Source organism: Dendrobates tinctorius, unplaced genomic scaffold (genome assembly GCF_039654945.1).
Source record: "Dendrobates tinctorius isolate UK_male_01 unplaced genomic scaffold, ASM3965494v1 ptg000326l, whole genome shotgun sequence".
NCBI classification, from domain to species: domain Eukaryota; kingdom Metazoa; phylum Chordata; class Amphibia; order Anura; family Dendrobatidae; genus Dendrobates; species Dendrobates tinctorius.
This window is the reverse complement of record NW_027361993.1, coordinates 7,674,155-7,695,073: the sequence shown is the minus strand read 5'-3', so window position 1 is coordinate 7,695,073 and position 20,919 is coordinate 7,674,155. Positions and strand designations below refer to the sequence as shown.

Sequence of the window (20,919 nt, the reverse complement as noted above, 5' to 3'; positions counted from 1 at the left end):
ATGAAGCTTCACATTTCCTTTCATGTGAAAGATTAATTTTGTAGAGCAAAACCAAGACACACGGCAAAGATCCATTCCTTACATATTAATTTACGGAATCCTTCACAATAGCGCTCCTGGTTGACATTGTCAGTATGAAAGCAAAAAGTGATGGATATAAGACGTGAATTAATGCACAGTGCATGGTGTAGACCTTGTCCATGTTCTCAGGATGGGATTTTCTGTGTTATTTTAGTGTGAGCCTGATTTATAACAATCCCAAGTACCGGACTGAGCTTCTCTGACAAGCCCTCAAGGGGAGAGAAATTCTCTTGGGACGATTCCACTTGCTACTCTATTTTTACTTTGATGATGAGTAAACAGTTTACTCTTGTTAATATGTCAGAGTCCTTGGAGATACCCTCTGCAGAATATAGAGGATGATAAAATATAGTGTGCCATATGTTCATTTGTATACGTCAAGGAGTTGATTCCTTTTTTTCCGCCAGGAGTAATGCTTACATTTCATTACATAATAATGATAGATCTGAATTATTCAGAAGGTAGTTTAAGTAAACTAGAAATTCTACAAAATCGATACAAATATTACAATAATAATTATCCTGTGTAACCCGACATCTATTCTTGTTAGCAATTGTTTCCTACTAGTTTATGCCTAAAAACATAAAAAAATGCTATTAAATCCTATAAACATCCCTTTTGTGATATATTTTCCTATTTACCTATGCATTTGCAGATGCTTAATATTCGCAGAATATATTTAGAAGAGAACTGCAAGATAATGCGTAAAGTTGGCAGAAAAGGAACCCATTTTAAATATCCTACTTCTGAGATGACAGAGGGGAATCATAAGTCTGCAAACTTCATCGGTCAGAGTAGAAATCAGCTACAGAGCACCTTTCACTCCGGAGGAGCTGGCACATCAAACGATACATGATCAGCCCACTCATTTTAATGATAAAACATTTGCAATACTTTATTTCATCACTGATTACTTTTGAAGAAAAATAAATACTCGCTGACATGTGACCTTTTTGATTAAAGGGAACCTGTCACCAGGTTTTTCCCCATATAAAGTACGGCCAGCATCTTTCAGCATTCTAGCAAGGCACAAATAAGACCTTTTATTATACTCACATAAAATATGGTCACGTCTGATGGGCATCTTTGGTCTTTTCCCAGCACCTCCTCTCTTCTTACAATTACCGTCCCCCTTTCCTGTGGATGACGCATCCTACGTCAACCACAAAATGTCCTCCATCGCTCTTCTGTGCAGGTGCACTTCTCTCTGCCTGCTGAGGGCAGAGCAGAGCACTACAGTGTGCATGCGCCGGCTTTACCTACAAGTCTTTTGCGCTCTTTAGCCTTTCCAGGCGCATGCGCAGTACAGTACTTTGTTCTTCCCTTAGCAGAGAAGAGAGAAGTGCACTTGCATAGGAGCGTGATTGGGGGACATTGTGTGGATGACGTAGGATGCGTCATCTACATGAAGCAGGAAGGAGGTTGGTGATGATAAGAAGAGAAGAAGCGCTGGATCAAGACCACAGACACCCATTGGACCAAATTTCACCATCTGTGAGTATAATAAACAGTGTTTTTTGTGTCTTACATAGGGAATTGGGGACTTTCAAACATCCTAGAATGCTGTCACGTAGGGCTTAAAGGTGCTAGCCCTACTTGATATTGGGAAAACCTGATGACAGGCTCCCTTTAAACTTTCTTCATGGGAAACATTTTAGTGGTACAGTCTCTGATTTTCTTATTTTTAGAGATCCTTTTATCAAAAACAGATTTATCTTAAGTACAGTGGGGGAAAAAGTATTTAGTCAACCACCAATTGTTCAAGTTCTCCCACTTAAAAAGATGAGAGAGGCCTGTAATTGACATCATAGGTAGATTACAACTATGAGAGTCAAAATGAGAAAACAAATCCAGAAAATCACATGTCTGATTTGACAAGATTTATTTTGCAAATTATGGTGGAAAATAAGTATTTGGTCACCTAAAAACATGCAAAATTTCTGGCTCTCACAGACCTGTAACTTCTTCTTTAAGAGGCTCCTCTGTCCTCCACTCATTACCTGTAGTAATGACACCTGTTTTAACTTGTTACATTTTTTCCCCACTGTAAATATAGGGCCACTGTTATTTTAACAAAATCTGACATAAATTAATAGTACAAGTGAAAATAAGACAATTTGTAATATATCTTATCACGGAAATTTGCTTCTTTCTCCACATATGAGACAATTCTTCCTTCCCCTTCACCTCCTCATCTCATCTTCTACTCTGGAAAACAACTTAAATCTGTCTTGGACATAGCAAGAAGACTTTGCGCACATCGAGGTGTCAGGTTAGACAGCATATTGAAGTCTGTGAAAAGAGAAAGGCAGAGGAGTGAGGAACAGGGTGAGAAAACAAGCAGAGGCAGAGACAGGCAGATCTTAAGTTTTTGAGTGAGTTTGCTTATCCTGGAGCTGGACTCACAGCAACACAGCTCAGTAGTGCTATATATTGCCTTCTATGCTGCTGCTACTACTGAACAATGTGTATTGCAGACCAAAAAAGCAGGACTCGCTCTCTATGTGCAGTGCTGTGTATGGGTGACATTGTAACAAACTGTCCAGTCTGGCTAGATCAGAAAAAAATGAAAATTAGAAATAGAGACTACTGAGGAGAAACTGGTTAAAAATGCACGATACATGTTATATAATGACCACCAGAAATAGTATTAGTCCTAATGTAAAGGCACAACAGTATATAATGAAAAGTTACTTAAAATGACAGCTGTGCTTAACATTTGTTGGCCTCGAGTCCTGGGTTATAACACGGTATGTCAATGTCTCAATCAGGGGTAGTTTATTTTGGTTTGCACAACAGCTTTTTCTAGAGTGAAGATGTTGCAGAAATTTGTAACTTTTTATGATTTTACCCAGAGCATGGACAGAGGATAGATTAATGAATTTTAAAAACTAGCAAAAAAAAACAACACATTTCTCACTCCAGTAGAGGGATGCGATAAAATGGAAGCAGTGGCTCCAGGCACAAGTGTTTTATTAAAAAAAAATGCATCAAATACATCAAACGTTTTGCAGTCATGATACATTTGGCATAAATAAAGCCAACACTGACTTCCAAAATTCCCCTCTTAATATCTCCCCCATTGTTTCTAATTTTTTATTTTTACAGAAAAAAAGTGTAAAAAAATAGAATTTGGTCTTGCAGATAGTAATGATTGTTTTGATCCATTTCTCATATGCACAATATAGACATGTAGAGAATTTAGATTGGGTTTGGTTTTATCATCGCTCTTTGATTCTGCTCTGATCCTCATTTACAATTTACTGAAGCCGAGAGCTTGTACATTTTACTCTGCTAAACAGAAAATGTGATTTTTTTTTTTCTCTTTTGCATACCCAAAAGACAAGCAAGCTCGAAAAACCACCTTGAGTTACAACATCATTAAATGACTAATGAACATGTAGCACAAAGCATCTACGTTTTCACAAATCATTTTAATGTCGGAGAGAAAGGCAAAAACACCTTGCGCAATTAAATGTAAAATAAAAAAAAAAATAAAAAAAAGGCGCGACATGAAACTCTGCTGGAGAGAATTATTTACCCTGAGCAAAGCAATAGAATGAGGAATGCCAGCCGTGATTAATGATTTTCCTGCACAAAATTTGAAAAGCCAAGTTTCTTCAACTAGAAGTTTGATCTGGACTGTAAGTTTGAAAATCTGCAGGGAAATCGAGCCGGGGAGCTCAGAAAGGGCAGGAGTTCAATAACTTCACTGGCTATGATGAGAAATATATCCGTGTCATAAATTTGAGCTGCCACCTGCATCTAATATTGAAGGTCATGACTTTCTTTTGGATAAACTTAGAAGTACAACATGGCACAAAAACATAGTTTTAGTACATAGATGTATGTCACACGTTGGTATGAAAGTTGAAAAAAATCCCTAAAAGGAAATTACATCATCAATTGCTCAACACATTGCAAATTTGTAATAGGGTCAGCAAACAATTTTCTAAATTTAAAAGCAATGGCTTCATTATGTGGAGCAGTTGGACCTCTGAAGCCTCTTAGGTTCCCTATGCAAAATTATTTAACCCCAGTAGTTGCAATCCTGCTAAAACCTGTCCATTTTCCACTGCAATTGTCAGCATAGATTAAAAATAAACAAAAAAGCAAAAATAAAGGTTGTTACCTTAATACACCCAATTCTCTTCTCAAATAAGGGAAAAGAACCCCCAAAAATAGATGTGGTTTACTAAAAAGAATTTGTCTCCACTGTGAGGTTAGCCTTGATAAAAAAAAGCCTTCTCCTCTGCTTATTGCATATATCCTAAGGGGATAGCTGTGACACAGATGGTAAAAGGACACCAAAATCATACTCCACCCATGAGGACCATGCACCATGTCATTGGTTGTAGCATACAACATGAAAGCCTAAATTTCTTTTTTTTATTAATAGTATTATATGCGTTTTTGCTTTAGTCTAGTGTCTATATGACCTGAATTTCTTTATATGGAACAGATAAACATTTAAGGCCTCTTAGGTTCCTGGTGCAAAGCTAATTAACTCCAGTAGTTGTAATCCTGCTAAAACGTGTCCATTTTCCTCTTCAACTGTCAGCATGGATTGAAAAAAACACAAAAGTATATGTTATCACGTCAATTTACCAATTTCTCTTCCTAAAAAAGGGAACTGTATCATCACTTTGGTTGAGAACACCCTCAAAATGGCTGTAGCTTTCTAAAAATAATTTGGCTCAAATGTAAGGTTAGCTTTGATAAAAAAGGCTTTCTCCTCTGTTTATTCAATATGTCCCAAGGGGATGGTACTTGACCCAGGGGATAAAAGGACACCTGTATTATGCTCCACCCACGAGGAACCTGCACCAGGTATTACACAGTGTATTGGAATAATAATAGCTAGAATGTGGTTGGTTGCACTATATAATATAAAAACGTTACTTTCTCTTTGGATTAATAGCATTTTCTGTCTTTTTGTTTTATTCTAGTGTCTTTATGGCTGCTATGTTCATTCGTCCATCATCCCAACTTTCCACAGAAGGTGTTACTGGCTTCTACAGGTAAGAATAATTGGATTATTTTCTGTTCTTGCAGATGAGTTTGGATCAGGATAATGTTTGGTGGCTACAGATTGACATCTGACGCTGGCTTGTTTTTCGAGATTCTTCAGGTTTAATTTGTTTACTCTTGTTAGAGAGTTTGACTTTGAAACACATTGTGCATTAATTACGTTGAGGTTTTGTGGATTCTTTTCATGCTTAATAATATATTGTTGAGATAATAGTGTGGCAGGTGGAATGTATTTTTGGAAATTTTTAAAAAATATTTTTTTGGTTTTGCTAAATGGATTTGTATTGATTGTATACAACCGTAACAACTATTTTGTAAATCAGAATAATTTGTCATAATTTATCTATGATGTCAGAGTTGCAAGTGATGTCATACTTTGGAGTCATCTGCAGTCTATTGCATGTCTACCTCTTGGATGATAGGCGTGCCACAGTTGCCATTTGTAGAAAGCAGCTTCAGTCTTTTCTGGTTATTATTCCCTGTCCATGCCAGGCACACAGAAAACAACTTAATTAACTGTTGCAATAAACTGAAATATGTGTTTGTTTTTTTGCATTTCATTTCCTGGATAGTTTATCAATAGCATTATACCCTCTAAAATTATAATTTTGTTGACGTTCCTTTTCTGTTAAATGTAACTGGATACAATAAATTATTATTAATGCCCCATTATAATTATCTTTTTCCATTTAGACCTTGTTGAAATAGAATTTCTTTGACTCATAGTGGTTGTTGCATCTTTTTTCTTTAGGAGTGCACTGCTCCCCTGCCTCCTGGCTTTATGATTTCTAGGGGACATTGCTCTACCACATGATTGACAGTTTGGACCATCAGCATTATTGTACCGAAATTGTGCACCTTATGATATTGCACGCAGAAAGAGCTTTTCCTGTGCATTGATGGGGCACATAGGCACTGAAACTGTCCAGATTCATGGATGCAGCTAGCTTCATACCAGTGCTGACAGGCTCTATAGCAAAAGAACATGTAAGCACTACACCCCTTGTGTAAGAGAATGGCCACCATTGATACAGGACAATAATTTTAATAACAAGTAATTTGCAAAGTTGCTTGTTTTCAAAAGCACGTTCCAATTATATCCATCTATGATTATTAAAAAAACCTGTAAAGAGGATCTTTCGCTGGATTTTTAAAAAATTTTAAACTGAGTACCTCCTGCAATTGCCGTTGCTTCATTGATTATGGAACAGTTTTTCTTTCCTCTTTTCTGTCCCTGTGTTCCAAAGCTATGGCCCTGGGAATAAAGATTTAAATTATTCCCTTCAACTGAGCTTATATTACAGAATTTCCCCGTGGGCGTTTGCTTTTTTCCCCTCCATAGCAAGGCCATGCTTTGATTGGCTAGAGTTATAGAGGGCAAAAAACAAAAGCTCAAAGAAAAGGTCACAGCTGTCATCTGGCTTAATGTTTTCTCGCTTGATATTTGCTCATTTAAATCGACTACGTCTTCCAATTGAGCTGCTCAACTGATCCTGGACCACTTTTTATCTTTTTTTTGTGTGTCCCTCTGTTACAAAGTTGTTCCCCATTAAATGTACCATTCTTCCAATTAGGCGTATACCAAAGAGCTTTTCTATGGGCGTTTGCTTTTTTCCCTCTGTGATGCAGCCATGTTTTGATTGACCAGTGTCATAGAGGGCAAAAAGATTTGCTTTATGTGAATATGCTGAAAACTCCATATTTGCAGCATCCCTCCCTGGTATTGGAATGTGGGAGCAAAGGAGAGCACAGCGCAGGAGAGCTGGAGCAACAGACTTGACTGTGTTACGGGTGATGCACTGTGTTGCTTTTCTCCTGTGCCCTTGTTCTCTGGCGCTGCTATTTTCCTGTGCCCTTGTTCTCTGGTGCTTCTTTTGTCCTGTGCTCATGCTCTGGTGCTCCCATAGAAGGAAGAGATGTAACTATTATGGCGTTCTCACCAGAACATGCTGAGACAAACTGCAGCTGTGATCCTCTCTGGAGACATTTTCTGTTTTCCCTCTATGACAAGGCTATGCTTTGATTGGTCAGCATGAGCAAATCTGGCAAAATTAATTACAATTTGCCAGATTGCACAGATTTTCAGAGGAAATACGATTTGCAGCGAAGTAATTCTCCGCAAATTGAATGTCACTTATTATGTTGATTTCAGAGGATAATAAACATAAGATGTAAAAAATAGAAAAATCCTTATACTCGTCTTACCATTCACCACTCCAGCCTCTCTACGCCTTACTATCCGCCTTCCGGTTCTCATCACACATCTTCTTTTTACAGCTCTGAGTGCTTAAGTGCTGAGCCTTTTCACGCTAGCTTGGCACTTCCGACTCTGAAGAGAACCTGGACAGTTCTGCGCATGAGTGCGTAAGGTCACAGCATTATGATCTTACATACACATTTGTAAAACCATCTAAAATCTCATTAGAGCTGGAATTCCCGGCCTAGTGTGAAGAGGCCAAAAATTCCAGCACTCATGGCAACAATAAGAAGATGTGATGAGGATAACATGGGGGACAGTGAGGAGTGGCGTGGACAGAGAGGTGAGCAGTAAGGTAAGTATTAGTATTTTCTTAACCTTTTCAAGACCCTTTGTGGTGCAGCAAAATGGTGACTAACTGGCCACCATTTGTGCGGTAGCGAATTACAAAAAAATTTGGATTTTGGCAAATGTGCCTTTTTTTTAAAAAATTTTAGTAGAAATCAATTCCACTTGAATAAATTCTCATCTCCTAGTCAGCATCATAGAAGTGAAAAAGCAAAAAGCCAACAGAGAAATTTTGGGGTACACGCCTAGCTGTTGAAGGGAAAATTTACATCCTTTTTATTGGGTGGCATAGAAAAAGGCAGAGAAATAATATATTATTCCAAAATCAGTGGAGCAGCAGCAATTGGAGGAGGAACTCACTTTGAATGAAAGAATACAGCAAAAAGTCCTATTTAAGTTTAAAAAGTAAACACGCAAATACAAAAATAAAAAACACATTTCATGTTTCATTAAAAAGTACGATACACTAATTTCTTTATTTGTATTTATATGCCATGTTTATATACTGTACCTTTTAGTTTCCTTTCAGAATCAACAATGCTTTTGGGATACCATACTAGGAATCATGTTTGCAATCTAGGCCATTGATTGCAAACATGATTTATTATTTTGCACAACCAAAAAGTAATTTTCCTAACAAAATTCATTCATGTGTACACCCCAATGAAAGTCTTAAAATCAAAGCTACAGTGTAGACTACAAATATCTATTTAACAAGAATTCAACCACAAATAAGTCTAATTATTCATGAAAAAGGTGTCCAGCAGACAGTTCACTACAAAATGGCGATGCAATGGCACCACGTGGAAGAGAAATGTCACAAGTTATGAGAAATAAAATAATCTATTTACTCATTAAAGGTGAAGGCTACGAGAAGATCAGCAAAGCTTTTCTTATCAGTCACCATACTGTAGCAAAAGTAGTACATGAATTTAACACAGATGTAACTGCATCCATCTCATGGAAGCATTCATCCCAACCATGGAAGATAACTCCTAAACAATAGTATTTTTTAATGAGAAGGACTGAAGAAAATCAACATGCAAGTTCACTGCAGTTAGCTAGACATAGAAAGCCAAACCGGGGTGAGTGTTTCCCGTGACACAATATGGCATGCACTGCATAAGAATAGCATGCATGGGTGTTGTCCTCAAAGGATGTATTTCCTGAATGACATGATAACATGCACAAAAAAGCTCACCTACAATTTGCCAGGGTCCATGCTGAAATATATAAAGTCTACTGGGACTCTATACTCTGGAATGATGAGACCAAGATAGATGTTTTCGGAATTGATGACTTCAAAACTATATGGAGTCATAAAGAAGAGGAGTACAGAGAAAAATGCATGGTGCCTACAGTGAAACATGGTGGTATAGTGGAGTCCCTATGTGGGGCTGCATGAGTGTTGCTGGTGTTTGGGAGCAGCGTTTCATTGATGGTATCATGAATTCACAGATGTACTGCTCTATCCTGAAAAAGAAGAGACTGCCATCGCGCCATGCCCTTGGTAGACATGCACTTTTCCAACATGACAATAATCCAAAACACACATCTGTTACATTTTTACATTTCTGAAGAAGAAGAGGAGAGTGAAAGTGATTCATGGGCCAAGTATCTCCTGATCTGAACCCGACCAAAGCATATAAGGGGAATTTTGAAGAGATGTGTTGAGCATCACCCTCTATCCAAAATCCTGGGTTTAAAAGAGGTCGTTCTAGAAGAATGGAAAAAGATAGACATTATAATATGTCACCAACTTATTCACTCTATGCCTAAAAGAGTTGATGCTGTGCTTAAAAATTGTGGTGTTCAAACAAAACACTAGATACTGTACTTTTTAATGTGCGGTGTATTGATTTTTGCATCAACTAATTTGAGTAAAACTGAAGATTTTGTTACGAAATTTATTATCCCTATTTTTATATTATAGGTTAAAAATGTTCTATGAAACTCAGTCTTGTCAAAATTTTGGAAACTTTTTTTGCGTTCAGTGAGATATTGAGTAAAATCTATATATTATTTTATATAGACATGTACAGTTGTGCGCAAAAGTTTACATACCCCGGCAGAATTTTTGCTTTCTGGCCTTTTTCCAGGGAATATGAATGATAACACCAAAACTTTTTCTCCACTCATGGTTAGTGATTGGGTGAAGCCATTTATTGTCAAACTACTGATTTCTCTTTTTAAATCATAATGACAATCCAAAACATCCAAATAACCCTAATCAAAAGATCACATACCCCATTTATAAATACCGTGTATTGCCCCCTCTAACAACAATGACAGCTTGAAGTCTTTTGTGGTAATTGTGGATGAGGTTCTTTATTTGCTCAGATGGTAAAGCTGTTCACCCTTCTTGGCAAAAAGCCTCCAGCTCTTGTAAATTCCTGGGCTGTCTAGCATGAACTGCACGCTAGAGATCTCTCCAGAGTGGCTCAATGATATTGAGGTCAGGAGACTGAAATGGCCACTCCAGAACCTTCACTTTGTTCTGCTGTAGCCAATGACAGGTCGACTTGGCCTTATGTTTTGGATCATTGTCATGTTGGCACATCCAAGTTCATTCTATGCGCAGCTTCCAGGCTGATGAGTGCAAATTTGCCAAGTTTTCAGAGAATCCAGTATTTCAGCTGATGTTATTTGTGGGTTTTTCTTTGCATCCCGAACAATTTTCCTGGCAGTTGTGGATGAAATTTTTGTAGGTCTACCTGACCATGGTTTTGTTTTTACAGAGCCCCTGAATTTCCATTTTTTAATCACAGTTTGAATGCTGCTGCCTGGCATTATCATTTCCTTGGATATCTTTTTGTATCTCTTTGCTGTTTTAAACAGTTCAACTACCTTTTCCCATAGATCCGTTGACAGTTCTTTTGCTTTCCCCATGACTCACAATCCAGAAACATGAGTGGCTGGATGAAAGATGCAAGAGTCTGTCTGGATCCCAGAAACTCACTCAGCTTTTATGCACACACACTGATTACAAGCAAACAGGTCAGAGGTAAGGATGTTACCTTTAGTAGCCATTCAAACCCATTTGTGTCAACTTCCATGCATTTTATCAGGCCAAAATCACCAGGGCATGTGAACTTTTGATCAGGGTCATTTGGATGTTTTGGGTTGTCATTATGATTTAAAAAGAGAAAATACAGTAGAATGACAATAAATGGTTTCACCCAACTACTACCCATAAGTGGAGAAAAAGTTTTGGTGTTATAATTCATATTCCCCGAAAAATGGCCAAGAAAGCCAAAATTCTGCTGGGGTATGTAAACTTTTGAGCACAACTGTATATAAACCTAGCTGTCCATATATAACTATATATGAACAGATAGATAGAAAGATGAGAGGGAGGAAGAGAGGAACAATAGAAGAGATAGAACACAAACAACGTTTCATTTAAGATAAAAAAAAATAATGGAAATAGTGTATTGTATTTTTTAATGAAATATGTTTTTATGCATGTATATACAGTGGGGCAAAAAAGTATTTAGTCAGTCAGCAATAGTGCAAGTTCCACCACTTAAAAAGATGAGAGACGTCTGTAATTTACATCATAGGTAGACCTCAACTATGGGAGACAAACTGAGAAAAAAAATCCAGAAAATCACATTGTCTGTTCTTTTTTTCATTTTATTTGCATATTATGGTGGAAAATAAGTATTTGGTCAGAAACAAAATTTCATCTCAATACTTTGTGATATATCCTTTGTTGGCAATGACAGAGGTCAAATGTTTTCTGTAAGTCTTCACAAGGTTGCCACACACTGTTGTTGGTATGTTGGCCCATTCCTCCATGCAGATCTCCTCTAGAGCAGTGATGTTTTTGGCTTTTCGCTTGGCAACACGGACTTTCAACTCCCTCCAAAGGTTTTCTATAGGGTTGAGATCTGGAGACTGGCTAGGCCACTCCAGGACCTTGAAATGCTTCTTACGAAGCCACTCCTTCATTGCCCTGGCGGTGTGCTTTGGATCATTGTCATGTTGAAAGACCCAGCCACGTTTCATCATCAATGCCCTTGCTGATGGAAGGAGGTTTGCACTCAAAATCTCACGATACATGGCCCCATTCATTCTTTCATGTACCCGGATCAGTCGTCCTGGCCCCTTTGCAGAGAAACAGCCCCAAAGCATGATGTTTCCACCACCATGCTTTACAGTAGGTATGGTGTTTGATGGATGCAACTCAGTATTCTTTTTCCTCCAAACACGACAAGTTGTGTTTCTACCAAACAGTTCCAGTTTGGTTTCATCAGACCATAGGACATTCTCCCAAAACTCCTCTGGATCATCCAAATGCTCTCTAGCAAACTTCAGGCGGGCCCGGACATGTACAGGCTTAAGCAGTGGGACACGTCTGGCACTGCAGGATCTGAGTCCATGGTGGCGTAGTGTGTTACTTATGGTAGGCCTTGTTACATTGGTCCCAGCTCTCTGCAGTTCATTCACTAGGTCCCCCCGTGTGGTTCTGGGATTTTTGCTCACCGTTCTTGTGATCATTCTGACCCCACGGGGTGGGATTTTGCATGGAGCACCAGATCGAGGGAGATTATCAGTGGTCTTGTATGTCTTCCATTTTCTAATTATTGCTCCCACAGTTGATTTCTTCACTCCAAGCTGGTTGGCTATTGCAGATTCAGTCTTCCCAGCCTGGTGCAGGGCTACAATTTTGTTTCTGGTGTCCTTTGACAGCTCTTTGGTCTTCACCATAGTGGAGTTTGGAGTCAGACTGTTTGAGGGTGTGCACAGGTGTCTTTTTATACTGATAACAAGTTTAAACAAGTGCCATTACTACAGGTAATGAGTGGAGGAAAGAGGAGACTCTTAAAGAAGAAGTTACAGGTCTGTGAGAGCCAGAAATCTTGATTGCTTGTTTCTGACCAAATACTTATTTTCCACCATAATATGCAAATAAAATGAAAAAAAAACAGACAATGTGATTTTCTGGATTTTTTTTTCTCAGTTTGTCTCCCATAGTTGAGGTCTACCTATGATGTAAATTACAGACGCCTCTCATCTTTTTAAGTGGTGGAACTTGCACTATTGCTGACTGACTAAATACTTTTTTGCCCCACTGTATGTGCCTAGATAGATAAATAAACATATAGATTTATTCAATATTTTCATTTTTTACTATTATTTTGCTGCAGCAAATACTCATAACAAACATGATACATTTGAAATAAATAAATACATATCAGGAAAAACAGAAGATTTAGTTTCACTAAACCAAAACTAGATTTCATAAATTATTTTTATTGATTTGCCTTTTTTTTATTCTTTATTTTGTATCCAGGACCAGGACAGTTCTGAATGTTTTATATAGAACTTTTACAATTTGTCTGAGTTGAATATTGGATTGGATTGAAGATCAGTTGCTGATTTATCTTACCTGACATTTTAGCTGATTGTAAAATATTGTGACTGTTTTGAAACCAATGAATTAATATTAATTTCTTAGTGAACAATCGGTGTACAGTATATTTCTTATTAGGATTCTTTTGGTTATTGTGCAGTATAGGTTCTCACTGCTGCTGGAAGTCTCTTGTCTTACTACACAGTTGCATATTGATATTGATGTTTATTGCTCTCATAAAGCACATGCCATTGGGATTTATGGCGACCCCTAAAGCACAGATTAATCAGTCCACTTGTATTATTAAACACATCCGTTAATACTAATGAGATTGATTCTTGAGCTTACTATTTGTACAGAAAATGTGACAAATCTATTCTATACACAATATAGTACTAAACCTGTGCAAATGAATACTAGAATCATTTACAGGCTTTGTTCAATAGATAGATAGATAGAATAGATAGATAGATAGATAGATAGATAGATAGATAGATAGATAGATAGAAAACAAAAAAGAAGGCAGCACTCCAAAAGTTCAAAAGTGAAAAAAGTGGACTTTAATTAGACCCACATAGCATGACAACGTTTCGGCTCATACTGAGCCTTTCTTGAGAAAAGGCTCAGCATGAGCATGAGTATGAGTCCACTTTTCCACTTTTGAAATTTTGGAGTGCTGCCTTCTTTTTTGTTTTTTTTGTCTGGATTGGGCAAGTATTGGATTTTTGCTGAAGAGGCCTGGGCACCCACCATATGGTATTCCATTTTCTACGATAGATAGATAGATAGATAGATAGATAGATAGATAGAAGGAAAATGCATGGTGCCTACAGTGAAACATGGTGGGAGAGTGGAGTCCATATGTGGGGCTGCATGATACATAGATAGATAGAAAGATAGATAGATAGATAGATAAATACTTATGCACTGTATCATGCACCATTATCGTACAGTGCATGAACATGTGATGGTCATTTCTCCTTTTTCTGCAATGATCATACCCAGAACTAAGGATCTATTCTCTTCCATTAAAGTGTGTCGGCATAACTGTGGCATCGTAATTTGTCAGACTTTTGTGTGCTGTACAGTATCGGAGTCATCTCCACACCCCGGTGCTAGCACCTTGGATACAAATGCACTCAAGCTTAATGGAAAATGTAAAATCACAAAAGAGTGAGTTAATGACCACAACCAATATTATTGTTCCTAATCCCGCAAGGAACTGATGAATGTGAAATATTTGACAAGCTGAAGTCAGAGAAGTGTCATCCTTCAGCAGTACAGGCGGAGGCTTCCATAGAAATACCAGGGCTACTGTCTGTGAATACAATAAACATTACATAGGACTGCTTCACAGTGGTAGAATATATTCAATGTGTGTTGTATTAGATTTCTCTAATTCTTCCTCCTATAGAAACCTTTTCTTCATTCTATTCAAAAGTAGTAGCGGTAAATTCATAATTACATTATGTACAGTATATTTGCTTCATTCATGCTTAGTGAGAACCAGGGGCGTAACTACAAGAGGTGCAGGGGTTGCAACTGGGACCTTGACACCAGGGGGTCCAAAAAGTCCCTTTTGCTTATATAAAAAGACCAATAATATAAAATACTTGCAATAATTATGGGCCCTGCTGGAGCTTTTGCATTGGGACCCTTGAGTTTAACCACTGGTAACAGCTCAGTATTTATATTGCCAGTCCAGTGTCAAATTATGTTGTAAAATATCATATTTTTTTACAAATATAGAATGCAACAAAACTTGAGACATTTCGATGACAAAAAAGGAACAAAAGTGCTTTGTGTTTGCTTAGTTCACATGTGTATTTCTTGCATTTTTATCATCCTTTTAGAAGCATTACATTGTGGAGAAAAAAGTAGTTACGGTAATTAAAAAATTAAACTATTATGAATTCAAAAAAGATAACACAACATGGAAGCAAAAATGTAACAAATTGTCCAAAAAATCTGTGTTTGCAAGTTGGCCATTTTAAAAAAAATGTATTTGTAGTGAATCGATTTGTTTTGAATCGAAAATGTACTAATTGCTCTGAAAATACTGTAACTCTATGAGGTGTTCTAGTACTTTATCCAACCACCTTGAAACATTAAGGCAAATAACCTAAAGCCCCCATCTCACATAGCCATCTCGCTAGCAAGATCGCTGCTGAGTCTCAAGTTTTGTGACGCAACAGCGATCTCACCAGCGAGATCACTGTGTGTGACAGCTATCAGCGACCGACCCCTCTGCCGGTTATCGCTGATCGTTCCTGAAAGGTCAGGACTCAGGACTTTTTTGGGGTCGTTGGTCTCCCGCTGGCCAGCATGCATCGCTCAGATCGCTGGTAATCAAGATAAACGTCGGGTTTCTAAGCAGCGCGCGGTGCTTAGAAACCCGATGTGTACCTTAGTTACCAGCACGCTGATGCAGGGAGCTGGTAACCAAAGTACACATCGGGTTTCTAAGTGACACGCGCCGCTTAGAAACCCGATGTGTACCTTAGTTACCAGCTCCCTGCATCAGTGCGCTGGTAACTAATGTACACAGTGACGCGCCTGCTCGGCGTCGCTGGTACTGATCGCTGGTGAAGCTGCCTGTCTGACAGCTCTCCAGCGATCATGTAGCGACACACCAGCGATCCTGACAAGTTGATATCGTTGTAGGGATCGCTGGTGAGTCGCTATGTGTGACGGGGCCCTAAGTAATGTTAAAGTAAGCTCAACATACATGAATATGGGTAATCAACAGCCTGTCTCTCACACACTAATCGTTTTCACTGCTCTGCTATCACACACTATCTGTACAGTTTGTTTAGTGTTTTATGGTTTTCTATCCCTATCTCTATGGATCAGCTATGAATCACTATCCTGATTCACCACAAAATAGCTGCTGCATTCCATGCCTCTGCTTTCTGTATTATTTACTGGCCTACTGCTTGATCTCAAGCCATGTTGATTTGATGGATGAATGTTCTGCAGAAAAATCGATCTTGTGCAAGTCTAAATAGGTTCGTCAGAGTCATCTCTGCAGTTATCTTGATAGTATCAAGCCATCTCATGGCTGGTCTTCCTGTTCACTTTGTTCATTTTATTCTTCTGACCATGATGTTCTTCTCCCTTGATTTATCTCTTAGTATGATGTGTCCAAAGTAGGCAAGTTGTAGCTTGGTGAACCTTGCTTCCAGTGATATGTCTGGCTTCATTTGTTCCAAAACTGGTTTGTTTTTGCTTTCTTTCCATCCATGGTATTGATAACATCTTTCTCCAGCACAACATTGCAGGCTCTTATAGTCCTTCCTGATTGACTGCGTTATACCAAGTGATGTGATAACTGCAAGGCAATATAGGCAATCGCTACAGGTCATGCCTAAGGTCATGTTGGCCTTCTTTTACCATTGCAACCTTCTGCAAAGTATAAAATTGTGATGGCCCTTTTTAGGCCAGTATTGCTATGTAATTCCCATGCTGTTCAAATTTATCAGGTTCAGATATTCCTAAAAGTTTGATAGGCCTTGAATTGATCTGCTCATCTCTAGCAAATATGTATTGACCTGATTTTTTCTACACAAGTGGGAATGATCCCTTGCTTCCAGGTGCATTGACATCATGTTGCATTGCCTCTGGTTACCATTGAGTGGGACTGTGGTGGACACCAGTTTGTAAACCCTACTGGCAGCTGTCATTTTTCCTCCTATTTGAGTGTCTGGACTCAGTGAATGACACTTTTGCTGTCCAATCTAGGACAGGGTTGTTATGCGCTCTCAGTATGGTGATGGACAGCTTCGCCATCTAATCGGCTGCTGGGGTGTGCTGAGTTGTCAGAGACTGGAGTGACAGTTTAGCTGGTCAATCAGGACAAGGATGTGCCTGGACTTTATCCATGTGTCTCTTGACCAGAGTAATAACCTGGCTATTTAACCAGCTGTTTGCCTTAGATTTCTGCCAATTGTAACTTGTGTCATGAGGTGTGCGCTTGCTCTTTGCTCCTTGTCTGGTATTTTGATGGTTGCCTCTTGACCTAGAATTTGTCTTGACCATCCATTTGTCTAGCCTATTTGTAGTGATCCACTACTTCCTTGGAATTCTGACTTCAAACTGTGACCTGACTATGCCTTTGTCATACCCCTCTGTCTATGATGTACCCTCTCTGCTTTTGACCTCGGACCTCTTGACTACACAGCCACACAGCTTATCCATGAGTAGTGACTAGCATCCCAGCATCATTATGAAACCACCATATGTTTAACTCCTAATCCACAGACAAGCATTTCAGTTTACTTCACTCTAAGAGTGTTCTAAGAAGAAAGAACATGATCTTGGGCCTTGGATCAGTGCTGGAGGAGGACAGCGATAATGCATTTTCTTCTGCATGCTGCAAGTGTGTGTTTGTTTATTGAGATAACTTTCATGTGTGCCCCGGGGGCTGAGTGGCAGTAAGCTCAACAGAGACACATAACTGATGTTAAACAACGCACCAGCTTCACAAAACAAGACTTTCATCTAGCCGAGAATTTTTTTTTCTTCCCTCATCGAGGGGCCCGACCAGCAGTTTCATCATTTAAACAGCTTACTTACTAATGTTTCCATGTTTGGCTTTTTATTACCCTGAAGAAATATTCACAAAACCATTTTTCATAAGTACAGAGAGAAAAAATGGCAACATTTAGACTCCGCCAGGCTAGAAGCATTATATCATTAAAGCCAGTAACACAAATTAGAATTAGTCTGTACTCTTATGTTTGAGTTTGTTAAATAATTCAGATCAATATACAGAGTAAAATATGAATGCTGGGGAGCACCAGTCAGATTAATACTGGGTCGGACGCACTGTTTTCTGCCTGTGTGACAATTAAGACTTTATTCCGCAGGATAAATCAGTGATACCTATAGATTTTTCTCATTTAAAGACACAATATGACTTTTATCAAATATTCAGCGATAGAAGAGCTGAGTTTGTTATCTTGGGAAATGAGTGGAATATGCTTCTTTGTCTCATAGAGCAGGGGTCCCCAACCGCCGGTCCGCGGCCCAGCACCGGGCCGCTGCAGTGCCCTTGCCGGTCCGCGGACACAAGGGGAGCCAGGGGCGGTCAGTGGTGTAGCGGGGGCTGGGGCGGCGCGCAGCAGTTCTTAGCGGCGTGTGTAGCGGCGGCCAGGGAGCGATCCAAGCAGCTCCGCTGCCTGCAAGAGGGAATAGCAGGAGCGGAGCTGCAAGGACCCGTCCACTGCGTCCAGCTTCCTGCCCGCCACCCGCGCTTCCTGTCTCTGACTGACACAGAGAGGAGAGCGCGGCCGCTGCTGTGTCAGAGCGAGGAAGCGTGGGCGATGCTGCGACAGGTGAGAGGAGAGAGGTGGTGTGTGTGTGTATGTATAATGTGTGTGTGTATGTGTGTGTGTGTGTGTTGGTCTGTGTTTGTGTAGCCTGGCCCTGGAGGAGATGGGGACATGAGGAGAAGGCCATGAGGGGAGTGATGGAGAGACAGCAGTGATGGGGTGAAGGCAATGATGGGGAGAAGGGAGTGATGGGGTGAAGGCAATGATGGGGATAGGGGAGTGATGGGATGAAGGCAATGATGGGGAGACAGCAGTGATGGGGTGAAGGCAATGATGGGGAGACAGCAGTGATGGGGTGAAGGCAATGATGGGGAGAAGGGAGTGATGGGGTGAAGGCAATGATGGGGAGAGGGGAGTGATGGGGTGAAGGCAATGATGGGGAGACAGCAGTGATGGGGTGAAGGCAATGATGGGGAGACAGCAGTGATGGGGTGAAGGCAATGATGGAGAGACAGCAGTGATGGGGTGAAGGCAATGATGGGGAGAGGGGAGTGATGGGGTGAAGGCAATGATGGGGAGAAGGGAGTGATGGGGTGAAGGCAATGATGGGGAGAAGGGGGTGATGGAGCACTCATTCAAAACCTATGGTGAGTTGAGTCACATTATAAATGTTATTTAATTATAAGTATGCACTGCTACACTACAACCGTGTCCATAGCCCCGCCCCCTTATGACCAAAGCCCCACCCCTGTCACACCTCCATCCCCGCCCTGCCGGGCCATGGAAGAATGGTCTTGCTTGAAACCGGTCCCTGGTGCAAAAAAGGTTGGGGACCACTGTCATAGAGGGTAAAGGTGAATGAAAATGCATCTTGCCCAATTGAGTATCCCTGACTGGCCCCCAATGTCAGATGCCAAGAGTAGAGTTGAGCGAAATTTTAAAAATTCGGTTCAGATCACGATCGGCAGCGAATATTGTACTTGCAATATTCACCGAATACAACCAACCATCATTGGAGTCAATGGGAGAAGAAATTAATGAATATTTTCAGACCCGATCGTCAAACATAAAGTCGGCAAAATAGGGTAACAATATGGCATGAATATGGCAAATTCAGATTCGGCAACCGATTCCGAACATATTTGCTGCATTTTGTATATATATACATATATACTGTATATATATATATATATATATATATATATACTTTATATAAAAAACAGATTTCTTTGGTCAAAGCCAGTTTCTGATCATCAGCCACTAGTAAGATCATAAGTGGTAAACAATGACCAACTTGGCTACTAGGGTTTAACCCCTTTCTGACATGAGACGTACTATCCCGTCCATGGGACCCGGGCCACTATGCCCATGGACGGGATAGTACGTCTACAGCGATCAGCGGCGCCCACGTGGTGAGCGCCGCTGATCGCGGCTGGGTGTCAGCTGATTATCACACGGACCGCCCCCAACACGTTAACCCCTTGCACACCGCGATCAAACATGATCGCGGAGTACTGGGGGTTAAAGGGAAGCATCGGCAGGGAGGAGGCTCCCTCCTTGCTTCCCTGAGCCCCCCACGGCAGCGCAATGTGCAGCGCTGCTGCGGGGGGCTCCTTTCCTGCAGGCCCCCGAATCCAAGATGGCGACAGGGGCCTTCGGGGGCCTGCAGGAAGCTGGCTTCCTCAGTGCCTGCAAAGCGCAGGCATGAGGAAGCCTTCTGCAGTGCCTGTGACAGATTGCTGATCTGTTACAGTGATCTGTGATGTGACAGATCAGCGATCTGTCACAGGACAGTGATGTCCCACCTGGGACTATTTAATAAAGTAAAAAAAAAATAAAAAAAGTGTTAAAATAAATTTAAAAAAAATCGCCAAATAAATTAGAAAAAAAAAAAAAATATTCCCCCAAATAAATCCATTTTTTAGAAATAATAAAAAAAAAACAATAAAAGTACACATATTAGGTATTGCCGCGTCCGTAACGACCCGCCCTATAAAACTGTCCCATTAGTTAACCCCTTTAGCGAACCCCTTAAAAAATAAAAATAAAAAACGAAGCAAAAAATAATGATTTATTATCATACCGCCAAACAAAAAGTGTAATAACGCGCGACCAAAAAGACGCATATAAACATCCATGGTACCGCTGAAAACGTCATCTTGTCCCGCAAAAAACGAGCCACCACACAGCATCATCAGCGAAAAAATAAAATATTTATAGCTCGCAGAATAAAGCGATGTAAAAATAATTATTTTTTATATAAAATAGTTTTCATTGCATAAAACTGACAAAACATAAAAAAAGACCTAAATAAGGTATCTCTGTAAGCGTACTGACCCGAAGAATAAAACCGCTTTATCAATTTTATCGCACGCGGAACGGTGTAAACGCACCCCCCCAAAAGAAATTCATGAAACGCTGGTTTTTGTTCATTCTGCGTCCCAAAAATCGGAATAAAAAGTGATCAAAAAAGTCACGTGCCCGAAAATGGTACCAATAAAAATGTCAACTCGTCCCGCAAAAAATAAGACCTCACATGACTCGGTGGGTCAAAATACGGAAAAATTAGAGCTCTCAATATGTGGTGATGCAAAAACTATTTTTACAATAAAAAGCGTCTTTTAGCGTGT

The 20,919-nt window shown here is 39.7% G+C and overlaps 1 protein-coding gene across 5 annotated transcripts in view; it reads left to right on the top strand.

Annotated features, from left to right (window-relative positions):
- Positions 1-20,919, top strand: part of CAMTA1 (calmodulin binding transcription activator 1) — a 2,204,257-nt gene that overhangs the window by 1,212,603 nt on the left and 970,735 nt on the right. For all 5 annotated transcript variants that reach the window (XM_073561724.1, XM_073561725.1, XM_073561726.1 and 2 more), the window contains exon 5: positions 5,031-5,102. In XM_073561724.1, the coding sequence (XP_073417825.1) occupies positions 5,031-5,102 (72 nt within the window). The remainder of the gene's footprint in view (positions 1-5,030; positions 5,103-20,919) is intronic.